We start from the raw sequence: 12885 nt of genomic DNA, 5'->3' as shown, positions 1-12885 counted from the left end.
CTGATTGGTGCCTAACACACGCAACAGTTTTCTGCCTTTTATAGCTTGTTTCAGATCCCTTCTTCAATCTCTTAAGTTTGATACCTTTCCAGGAAGAACAGCTTCTTTTTTGTCAAGGTATGAAAACTTGCAACTTAATTTTATTTTGTTTAAACAAAGGTTTCGGCTGCAGATCACACAAGGACCGTCTTCAGACTGAAATAGATCACTTGCCAACCCCTTAGCCAAAACATTAAGCTTACCTTAAATCTATAGGAGACTGGTGTTTCTTGTGAAGTCTCATTCACAAATGACAGGCTCAAACTTTAAACATTGACCAAACATCACTTGCTGTTTTGCAAAGATTTCTAAGTAGAATTCTACAATTGCATGTAGAAATGTTTTTTAACTTCACTGCTTAAAAGTCTGTCTCAAAATTGAAGGTTTTTGCCCCCTCGTCCATTTAAGAAAGGGTGCAATCACGTTAGAGGTAATTTAGTAATTTAAAAGGGATTCACTAGGCCAATTCCCGTGACGAAGGGGCTAATTCTATACTCCTGCTCTTCCTATGGTCAATATGTTCTTCCTAAGATGTATTATCCAGAAGACTTTTCATTAAAAGGGTTTTGTGTAGCTGTAGCATGAGTTCTGTCTGTTTGTAATCTAATTTGTGAGATACTAGGCCAGAATTCTCTTTGCTTTTTGTTTTGTAGCTGGTCATGTTATTTTAGCATGCATGTATAGTTTCTTTGGATCTCTATTGCTTCTGGCTTTTCAGTCGAGTCGTCTTAGGTCCAAAGTGGATCATTAATATTTGTGTATAGTAAAATTGATCCACTTAATCAGTTTGCATCTTTATACTGTTATACTTCCATCAGAATGACTTTTACAATGCAATTTATCCTTGTCATTGCCAAACTTGAATCTGTGATTTCTAGCCCCATCATGTCTTGGGTTTTGTGGGGGGTGCTAGTGAAATTCACAGTTGATTTCCCAATATGTTGCTGAGATATGCTGCTGTTAACATTCTGCTGTTTTAGAGTAGCAGACCATTATCTTTTTAAATGGCTGATCTCCTAACTAGGTCAATCATTTGCCCTCAATTTCATTACCACATTTTTAGAGTTTCGACATGTGAACTAACAGTCTCTCAGGGATTTTATGTAATGTAAAAACCCCAAGAAAATGGAGCAAGCTATTCAGCCTTTCAAACCTGCCTTGTCTTTGGATAAGATTATGGCTGATCTGTCCCAGGCTATGCTCCTCTTGTTGGACCAGCTCGTCATTACACTCAACAACCTGACATTTCAAAAAGCTGCTCCTCTTTAATACTTTGATCTAGCCTCCCAAAATCTCTGGGGTAGAACATTCCAGCGGTTCATTATACTGTGGCAGAATTAATTCCTTTGCATCTCTGCTATAAATGAGTGAACCCATTCTCTGTAATTGTACCTCCCTAGCTTAAGAATTTCTTACTGGTAGAAATATCTTCTCAACATCTATCCTGTCAAGTGCCTCACAACCTAGCATGCTTCAGCAAGATCAGCCCTCATTCTTCTAAACTGTAATGAAAGAAGTCCGAACTTCTTTAGCGATGCTTAATAAATCAACCCCTTCATCGTGGGAATTGACCTAGTGAATCCATTTTAAATTAGCTCTAATGTGATTATACCCTTTCCTTAAATGGACAAAACTGTACACTGCTCCAGGTGTGTCTCCACCAACATTCTGGACAGTTGTAACAAAACTTCCCTAATTTTAAATTCTATTCTTCTTCAATATAGAGCAAAATTCAATTTGTCATTTTAATTGCTTGCAGTATGTCATTATTTTTGTCTCATTTATGAGAAACCCCATATCCCATTGTACTGCACTACTTTTGAGTCATCTGTTTAACTAATCATCTACCTTTTTTGAGTCTTCCTATCAAAATGTTTGACCTTTCACTTTTCTGTATTAAACTCTGTGTCAGGTTTTTGTCTACTTACTTAACTATTCATAACCTCTTGCAGATTCTTTCCTTCCTCATCTTAGCTTACTCGCTCTCCTATTTGCACAGTCAGCAAATTTATATATATTTCACTCAGTAGAGCAGTCTTAATGAGAGCCCTGTGGTTTAAGACTCTCCCACAAAACAAACTAACTTCTCAGCATCTATTCCTGTCAAGCCCCCTAAGAATCTTGCATGGCTGAAAAGACTGCCTCTCATTCTTCTACATTTCAATGAGCATGGGCCCAATCCACTTGACTAGTCCTCATAAGAAAATACCTCCAATCTAGTGAACCTTCTGGACTACCTTTTGATACTAGTGTAATTCTCCTTCTGAAAGGGGACTGAAACTGAGTTCAAGGTGTTATCTGACCAGTGCCTTGACTAGTTTTGGCAAGACTTCCCTATTTTTATATATCATTCTTTTTGAAATAAGTAAAGAAGTCTTTATCATTATTTTCCGAGGCATGTTGACCTGGGGCCCCTCTTGCAACTCTTAACTCCAGCCTTCAATCTAGAGTCCCTTCTATGCTGCATTATTCTAATTGACCCAGATCCATGTTGGCTATTTTAAGAAGTTCTTTTACAGTTTTTCCTTTTTGTAGTCTGTTTGACTATCTCATTATAGCCTCAGCATTGAATCATGAAGTCTACTCTTCTTTCTCGTCTGCCAGATTTCTGTTCTTTTCGTAGACCTAATAATCTCTCGTGTAGTTTCTGGCTCTGACTTGTAGTCATTCTTTGTAATGGCTACTGTGTAATCACCTTCCACATGGAACTTGTGCGTGCATTTTGTTTTTCATAATCTATTCATTTGTGTAATGAACAATTACTTTGGGCCATAACCTTGCCAGTCCTGGTCTAATTTTTTTTTATTTTGCCCCCTCATTTTAATAACACTTTTTTTTTTATATCTTGTCAACTTCCTCGCAGTGTCTCATTGCTTGGCTTGTTTTAGAATTATGTTGCTACTTTGGTATTGGAGTCCTTTTGTAAGCCCCTACTTGTCCTTTACCTTAGCGTCCTAGTGGAGTCCTTCCAAATGGAATGTTTCATTGGTCATTGGCCACAAGAAAGTGGAACCCCATTTTGTGTTCATCTTCCTAATTTTGTTATCCTTTGGGCTGCTGTGATTATTAGTAATTTGAAGATTAGAACCCACGAGCTGCTTTCTTTAAATTTAGTCTCCTCCCTTGTGGTATCCCTACATACATAGGGATTTCTGTGCACCGGTGGATACTTGTTGCTATAGAAGTATGCCATAATTAGTTTCCACAAGTATGTAGGTAGTGTTCAGATCCTGCCAGTTTATAAGTATTGTTTTTGAGGTTTGTATCCCCCCAGGGATGAATTAATTAAAGAAAAATACTGGAGGATTTTAAAGCAGTAATCCAGGTAATAGAGGAAGCACTTCAGAGGAGATCTGTGATCTAGTGTTAAAGACTAATAAGTTTTAGATGAAATGCATCATGATCAGTTGCAGTTTTAATTAGGACCAGATCACGGATGAAAGACTGGAGAAATTGAAGTATGGCCTTTTTAAAATTGTTAACTTCGATTTAGAAGGTAATATCTTCAAGAGCCTTGATGAGGATAGGAGGATTGAGAAAAGGTAGTGCTTTCACAAGGTTGGTGACAGTGGGAATATCCGAGGAGAGCATATGATTTAAAACATCAGCTAATATAGTGGCCGAGACATTTGCAGCCGTCTTCAGCCAGAATTGCCAAGTAGTTGATCCATCTTGGCAATGAGGTCTCCAGCATCGCAGACACCAGTCTTTCAGCAAGCTCAGTTCACTCCTTGTGATATCAAGAAATGGCTGGAGGCACTGAATACAGCAAAGGCTATAGATCCTGACAATATTCTTGCAACAGGATTGCAGTTTTGTGCTCCAGAACCTGCTGCACCCCAACACATGTTTTACTATAGCTACAACACTGGCAAATTGCCTGGGGGTGTACTGTTTAAGCAATCTTACCAATTGCTGCTCCATCTGCCTGCTCTTAACTTCTATCACTTTGATAATGATCTTCTTCAATGGTGCTTTCAAGTAGCACTTGCATTAGCGGTTTGGGTTTCACGGTGTCTGCTCCACTCTTGACATCATTACAGCTTTGATACAAACATGGACATCAGAGCTGAACTTCAGAAGTGAGGCAAGAGTGACTCTAGTCCAGGTTTGACTAACTGACCTCGAGGAGCCCTAGCAAAGACTATCATTCAGAATCGGAGGTAAACTCACTCCTGATTGATATGTGGCACAGGGTGATGATTATAATTATTAGAGGTCACTCTCCTTTTTTTAATTGAAATTCAATGGATGAAAAATTTGGAATACTTCTACTTTCTCATCCAAGTTGTCAAGTTTTATTCTAATAATTTTGAACTGGTTTGGAGTACTAGTGCGCAAGTTCGTCGTAACCTCTCTGTTAAATTATGGTGTTGGAACCACACAAAATGCTGGTTAGGCCTCAGCTGGAGCGCTGCATGCAGTTCTGGTCACAATGTTATAGGAAAGGATGATTGCACACCCTCACTTGAGGGTGTAGAGAAGATCTACCAGGATGCTGCTTGAGCTATGAGGGATCTGCTGAGGTTGTTTTCCTTCGAGCAGCGAAGGTTAGTAGGGGAACTGGATAGAGGAATATAAGATTGAAGGGCAGAGATAAGATGGATAGGAAGGCACTTTTTCCACTAGTCAGTAACTAGGAGGCATAGATTTAAGGTACGGGGTAGAAGGCTAAGCGGAGGGTTGAGAAATGTTTCCACCTAGAGACTGGGAGTCTGGGGGCCACTGCCTGAAAGGGGGTTTGAGTCAGAAATACTTCTGACATTTTAGTGCAGTATTTGGATATTCACGTATGTTGCTATTGTTGTCTGGTGCAGATGTGAAGAGTCTATTGGCTCCCTTGTTTGAAGTAAGCATCTATGAATCTACAAATATGTATACCCAGTGAAACAAGAGCTGTGTTGGTTGTTTAGATCATTGCTGTTCATCAGCTCTGTTTATTGGCTTTATTTCCATTTCTGTTGAGACTCTTGCCTAACAAAAAGTTGAATACTCAACTTAAATCTAGCAGAATGCAAAAAAAAACTTCTGCACAGCAGTAACCATCTATAGCTAATAGCTGTTGTCATGAAGTTGCATTCTGCTTTCCATTCTGGGTGCATTTGGAGCAGAAATACATAAAAGGAGTACTGATTTGAATTTGTTCTTGATTTCCACCTTTTTGTTGTGCATCATTGCATGTCAAAAGTCTGAGTTTTTTTTTCTAAACAGCTTCACTTCTTCAGAATTGAAGCAAATACACAAGCCACTCGGACAGTTGGAAGTGTGTTGTAAAGAAATGTTTTCTGCTCCTAGCTGCAGTGAAGTGCCGAAGCTAAGCATATGCCATGTGCAACATCCTTTCCTAAATCTGAATTTATTTTAAAATTTCAGTAATGATGCTTCCTTCAGAATTGGGTTAACGCTCAAATTTTGACAAAAAGGCCACAAACTTAAAATGTTAACTCTTGTTACCCTCTCAATGCTGTCTGACTGGAGTATTTTCAGCATTTTCTGATTGTAATCAGCTTATCTCGTCTGTCTGCAAATACTGGCACTGCATTAATCACTTTTAGCTTTGGATTAAATGGAGTTTTAAACTGCATATCGGTACACAGATGTTTAGATGATAATTAAAATACTGTATTTGTTTATACGTTATGGCAAGTACAAACTGAATACTCTTGGTCATTTTAAGCTGATCTTGTGAAAACAACTAAAAGCATATTTAGACTCTTTTCACTGGCAAGTGATTACTCACAACATTTGTGTATCTTTTGGATAAGTGTGGTACTTTGTTTGAAATATTCATCTTTTATTGGAGAGTTGATTGTGCACAAATGTATTCTTTATATGGTCCTAAGTGGTTTGTCTAGTTCAGTGCAATCAATTAGTTATAGCAGATTTTTCCAAGATTAAAACAAATGTCTGCAAAGGCTAGTATTGTCACCAAAAAGTTTCTTCGAGGAAAAATGCTTGCTTTAATCAAACTTATTCTTCTATAGGGTGATGGCCGAAGTCACCTAGTCTCAGAGTGTCTGGGCCTGGGCCAGAACTTGGATCTGTCAGACACCATGGTGCAACAGAAGCTGGACGAAATCAAGGATTCAATCAAGCGAGAGATACGGAAGGAACTTAAAATCAAGGAAGGAGCAGAGAACCTCAAGAAGGTCACAACTGATAAAAAGAATCTAGCTTATGTGGAAAATATGTTGAAAAAGTCAAACAAAAAACTAGATGAGCTTCATCAAGAGTTGCAGGAGCTGAACGCACACATTGTTGTGAAGGACCCTGAGCTGGCAGGTAACTTATGTACAGTGCCATACTTTAATGTTTTTTTTAGTGTGAGCTGAAATTGTGTAATGTTTGTGGACCCTTAAACAAGGAATGTGAAAAGGTAAGAATTAATTTCAACAGCAGCTACAATACAACTTAAACAAGTAGTGTGTTTATGAATGTAGCTTGAGTTTTGAAAGACGGCTGCTGTGCCAACCTTTCCTCATTGCTTACTTATTTACGTCCTCAGTTGGTGACATTTGGTTATCAAATGGTAGTTACGAGCAGAGCTGGCAAAAAAAAACTATGCCAATGAGCCTGCTGACAGAACAAAATCATTCAAATCTTATTTTCTCTTTCCACGTCTAACTGGCAAGCTCATGAATAATTAACAGCCCATTCAAAATGCAGCAGTAAACGTTAGTTGTTTTATTAAAAGCAGTTGTTGAAAAGGCAAGTAATTGTGTTCTGTAATTATGTGCCATCTCTTCACTAATTTAACATATCTAACTAGCCAGATTCAGTTGGATGCTATTTTCAGCAGTATCTGCTATTGGACATTTGGCAGATATCCACTTTCTGTACTTTGTGCTGCATAGGTAAGTTAGGTTTATGATCCAATGTGGCCGATTTTAGGTTAGTGTGCATCATACAGTGCACTCCCACATTGAGAGAACAAACAGGAGTGAAGCTCCTAGATTTCAACTAATGTAGCTGTATAACATTGCCATAGAGTCTCTAACAAGATGGACATGTTGTTTCCTTCCTTCCTTTTTCTTTCAAACCTCATCAGCTCCCCACAAAATGGATAGGAATTGTGGGAAGCACTTGGTTCAGTTTTAATTTCACTTAGTTATATGAAGATATTCTATAACTTCATGGCCCAGTGATGTGGAATAGAGGTAGTGCTGGTTAACATTTTCATCTAGCTGAAAATGTCATGGTCCCAGCTGTATTGCAACATTTACAAATGCTTTGTTTTGACTACTTTATTTCCAGCTTCTGTACTTTTTTCGAAGATGCTAAGTGTAGCGAATAGTTTCTCTCTATCAGTTTATAAATGAATATACAAACTTGTAAAATAAATCCCCAGGAAGGTTTTTAGTATTTTTCTTGTGTTCATCTGCCCTTGACGTAAGTTTGTACTGTGCTTGTCAGTTCTGTGGGTTTTTTTTTTGCAGAGATAGATTTAACTGCTGTTCTTCTACTGAAGAGAATGAGAATGGGAGTGGTTTCAACAACAAAGGCAATATTGCGCGCAATTTTGTTTTTGATTAAGCCTTATGGGGAACTATTTTATATCGGTTATAATTACAGTATAACAAGCTGTTTGCAGTTTGAAGTAATTTTAATTTGAATTGTCTATGTCTTTGGATAACATACGGATATGATTGCTAATGCTAGAAATTGAGATTGAGAAAAATATTAGGTGGTCATTTGGACTCTGTACCCCACAGTAGATTTGAATGATTCACTAAGGCCCTCTAGGGAAGGAAACTGCCGTCCTTATCTGGTCTGTAGCATGTAACTCCAGACCCACAGCAGTGTGGTTGACTCTTAACTGACCTCTGGGCAATTAGGGATTGGACAATTAATGCTGGCCTTGTTAGTGATACCCTCTTCCTGTGAATGAATAATTTTTTAAAAAAAAATTGCACTGATCCCAACTTTACTGCTAGCTGTAGGAAGATCAGTTGGAAAAGTAAGACTTGAGTTTTATCTGTGCCTTTTGCCTCTAAAGTAACACTCATGCATATTCTATACCTAGCATCAGAAAGAATATCAGCGCAGCGTTTCTGATGAAAGTCCTTTGTGCATATTTTTGATTTGAGGTTAAATGTTGCTATCTGGAGTAATTGAGTATTAAGTTGAAGCTCATCTGTTTCTGAGTAAACTGTATCTCTAGGGGGTGTGTGTTTTTTTTTCAAGTTTTTGTTTTCTCTTGCCGTACTCCTATTTGTAGTATTTCACAGGGGACACAATCCTTTTCCTTCCAAACACCTATCAAGAAACCATTACCATTTACACAGCAATTGCTGTTTGGTATTTTCCCAAATGTTTTGCAAAATTCAAGCTGGAGGGGTCGGTCTCTTGTGGTACACTGGTAGGCATCCTGCCTCTGAGCCAGGTGCTCTGGGTTCACTACAGTGGTATGAAATATCATCTCTAAGCAACCTGCTCAGAAAATATCAAATCCATGCCTACCTTGTTTAATTGACACTGCATAAACAATCTTGAGCTATTGATTGTCTTGCTCCTAACAAACACATCTTAACATTGTCTTTTAGACCTGATAGTTAAGGATGCCATTTGTAAAGTATAAATTTGATCTACTTGCTGGCTGTAAAATGCCTGATTTCTCTCCCTTTGAATTTGGCTTCAGTGTAACCAATTAATGATTTCTGTTAAATTTTTAGCTGCATATTTACAAAACTAATCTTTCAAAATGGGTGTCTTTTTATATACTTTTTCTGTCGTGAAGCATTCAAAGTTACTGTCAACTCCAATGACCATAAACGTGAGCATTTCTCAAAAACAAAAAGAGGCTTTCACAATAGTTAAGAATCCCAGTCAGTGATGACAAAAGGCTGACGTAACAACAAATAGAACATATATTGGTGGCAGCAGCATAAATTTAACTTTTTATAGAGATTCCCCAGAGACTTGACATAAAGGAGGATCATGCTGACCAAGCAATAAGGTTTTCAATTAATCCAGCAACCAGTGTGACCTGCAGTGGTTCCCATCTTTAAATATATTTGAGAAGTAGCAGTTGTAAGTGTGAAATCTTTTACCAGTTTTAATGTTCAGTAGAAATGCTGCTGGAATGAACTTTAACATCTGACACACAGAAGTGGACCTCGGGATTTCACGACTGCAATGACTTGATAAAATTGAAATAAAGCTATAAAACAAAATGATTTAAAATGGGTTTTAAAAGAAGGTCAAAAAGCAGAAGGTTTAGTAAAGACCTTCCAGGTTTAATGTATATTTCATTTCTTAAATATTTTGTACTCCGAAATGACTGTGCTTTTCATAACCAAAGCAATTTGCAGCTATCATCTCTTTCTCTACACCATTGCATTGTACATGTTACATTACAATGTCCCAATCCAAAATCACTTTTTGTAGTTAATTTACTTGTAGCATTGCATATGAGTAAAATGCAATTGGCATCCATTAGTTTTATCCAATATTCTATCATCGTCAGGAAATACTGATTGTAAATTAGCTACAGAGATGGGAAGGGATGAGACTAAGGAAGGAAATGAACACATTGCCTTAAATTTAAAATTATCATCACCTTATGGGAGTATGTGCCAAGATGCCTCAACAGGCAAAGGAGTAATGGGTAAACAGGGTTTTTTCAACTTTAAAATCTGGGAAGCAGAGTTTTAGTTAAGCACAGTTTATGAAGGATGAAAAGCTAGTTCAGTGGATTGGAACAACTGAATCTGAAGGTGATGCAAGCATTGCTGACAATTTTGGTATCAGTCTTGTATGGGTATGCAGAAGTGATTTTACAGACATGAACTTGGCAGCCTTTTAGTGGAGAGCATATGAGGTCTGAGGTTTGACTCTATTAAACGGGCAATTTGCTAACAGTCTAGCCCAAAAACGTGGCAACAAGTGAGTGGAATTATAAGCTAAGAAGCTGAGTTTGCACAAATGGGTCAGTGGCTTCGATCTTCCCACCATTTTAATTTCGGAGGAAATTTCTGCTTAGGATTGTTTTAGGACTGTGACAGTGGAAACTTTACTGTTCTCTTCAGCTTGGGTGCCTCATACTATGTATACTCGGCCATCTGGAGCGTTGGAAACAAAGGTTTCCCTTTTCATACTCCAAGGTAATTGAAACTAGTCTAGGAGATCAAATGAGTTCTGGTTTATGTTGCAGAATGCCTTTTATTGTGGTAACTTTTTTACTGGTCAGAAATGGGACAACCTCTCACGTTAAGGAATATAGTGAGCTAAGAACCTACTTTTCCCATAGACCAATAAACCCCTACAGTGTGGCAACAGGCCCTTCAGCCCAACAAGTCCACACCAACCCCCAGAGCATGCCACCCAGACCTATTCCCCAAACCCACCTAATCTACATATCCCTGCATGCAGTGGGCAATTTTGCACATCTTTGGACTGTGGGAGGAAAACCAGAGGACCAGGAAGAAACCCTCACAGACACGGGGAGAATCTGCATGGAGTTTTCACACAGTTGCGTGAGGCTAGTATTGAACCCTGGCACTGTGAGGCAGCAGTGCTAACCACTGAACCACTGTGCTAACTTTGGTAGGATATGGAAGGAAAGGACAAGAGTGGCTGCATGATATCAAACGTGGTTCTGCCCTTAATAGGAATTTGGCAACATGTCACTGGTCTTTGCCCTATTCTATTAGTATAAAATTGTCAGACAAAAACAATTATTTTATGTATTTAAATCCAGATGAATTATATCACCTGAAGTTAGAGATTCAACTCTAACCTAATTTAGATAAGGGTTTAAAATTGCAAGAGGATCTCGGAAATCAAATCTGCAAAGTTCATGTGAGAATGTGAAATCTGGGTACCTAATAAAGATCTTGAACAGGTACAAAATAGAAGCTTTGTCCTGCGGCTAGAACCTTGTGCATTTCAGTTAGGTTTTGTGGCATTAGTCATGGACGTTAGAAAAATTAACCCACTCTTAAATCCAGGTTTTTCCTCTTCCAACATTAACTTGCACCCCGCAAGGAATGCGTGGATGTTTAGAAACTGACCTGTCTTCATGTGACACTAAACTTTTCTACTTAAAATGCATTTAGCAACCAATGGTCCATTCTCTCCCGTTTGATCAAACTGCTTTCGGTAGTTGTCAGTATCGATTCTACCAACTTCTCTGTCCCCTTGAAGCCTCTTATTATCTTCCTGTCCATTGACAATATTTGCAAGGGTTTGTGGCTTTCTGAAGAGGAGAAGACTCTTGTCAGACTTTTTAAGTTTGTATCATTGATGTTCATCAAAAAGCAGTAACGGTCCGAACACTGAATTGTTGCAAACACTACGCATACTTCCTTCCTGTTCGAAAACCAGTAATTCACCACAGCTGTTTCTTGTCCCTGAGTCAATTTTATACCAATGCTGGTGCAGTGGTAGCTTCCTTACCCCTTGACTGAGTGACCTGGACTCCAGTCCCACGTACTTCATAGTATGTAATAATATCTTTGAACAGGTTGATTAGAAAAATAGGTTAAATTCTTTTAAAAAGAAATCCCTCCCTCTGAACAGACAATCCAGATTCAAGTTCCATTTGCCTCAGCATTGTGTCTCAGCAGGTTGCTTAAAAATAACTTGAATCACAGATGTTAAACTGACTGGTCTGTAGTTGCCAGATTTAGCTACTTTGTGGGAGTAAAGATGTAATATTTTGTAGTCCTGGATAGATTATGGCCAGCACCTCTAGAATTTCTGTCTTTAATTCTCTCAGGAACTAGGATGCATTATAACTAGATGAGGAGACCTTGCTACTTTATACGCTCAGGGCAGGACGTAAATTAGCTCCTATATTCACAGAATTCCTACAGTGTGGAAACAGGCCATTCGGCCCACCAAGTTCACACCGACTCGCTGAACAGCATCCCAACTAGACTCGCTCCTCTACCCTATCCCTGTAACCCTACATTTCCCATGGCTAATTCGCATAACCTACACATCCCTGGACACTTAGTCAATTCACCATGGCCAGTCCGCCTAACCTGCACATTTTTGGACTTTTGGACAAAACTGAAGCACCTGGAGGAAACTTGTGTAGACACAGAGAATGTGCAAACTCCAAACAGTCACCCAAGGGTGGAATCGATCCAGAGTCTCTGGCACTGTGAGGTAGCAGCGCTAACCACTGAACAATTTCTGGCAATTTCCTGCTTGGTGTGGCTTTGGCAAAGTCCCATTCGTGGTGCTCACCAAGGGAGGTACAAACTTAAGAATCTTGCTCATGTACTCTGCCTTGCTTCTCCAGTTTTTGTGCCTAATTGTTATTCCACTGGAACAAATCAAACCATTTTACTGTTAATATGCCTAGACCTTTTAGCTAATGTAAAAGAATCAATCTATTCTTTCACTGCCCCTAGTCCTTTTTTTGTTTTTGATTTTCCCTTCCTATATTCAGTCGGAGTTGCCTTTGTTTATCAAACTGACATCCATGCTCCTTTTCTCTACTATATCCTACATCTCCCACCTTCTTACCATTGGGAAATCTTGTTGTGATTGCCTTCCCTTTCATCCCGTTCTCCCGGCTGTACTCAAACCACTTCTTTTGAAGGTTGTCTGTTGCTTCTTTACGCCTCTCCCTGCCAGATTTTTACTTGAAATTAACCTTCCTCAAGCATCGCTATTTAGATAGTACTCATTCTTCACTATATTGATACAAACTTTGATACATTTGTCATTATTCTTGAATGTGAGGTTCTCTACTTGATCCCCAACTCATTGACCAAGATTAGACCATAAGACACAGGAGTGGAAGTAAGGCCATTTGGCCCATGGAGTCCACTCTGCAAGGATTAGAACCAGCAATGGTTCCTTACTGGGCACACAACGTATCAATCCAAAAAA

The 12885-nt window shown here is 38.8% G+C and overlaps 1 protein-coding gene across 1 annotated transcript in view; it reads left to right on the top strand.

The window, feature by feature from the left end:
- Positions 1-12885, top strand: part of LOC125456412 (serine/threonine-protein kinase N2-like) — a 116999-nt gene that overhangs the window by 40081 nt on the left and 64033 nt on the right. The window contains exon 2 of the mRNA XM_059648102.1: positions 6024-6321. Within this exon, the coding sequence (XP_059504085.1) occupies positions 6024-6321 (298 nt within the window). The remainder of the gene's footprint in view (positions 1-6023; positions 6322-12885) is intronic.

This window comes from Stegostoma tigrinum, chromosome 8, assembly GCF_030684315.1.
Source record: "Stegostoma tigrinum isolate sSteTig4 chromosome 8, sSteTig4.hap1, whole genome shotgun sequence".
NCBI classification, from domain to species: Eukaryota; Metazoa; Chordata; class Chondrichthyes; order Orectolobiformes; family Stegostomatidae; genus Stegostoma; species Stegostoma tigrinum.
This window is presented reverse-complemented; position numbering and strand designations above follow the sequence as displayed.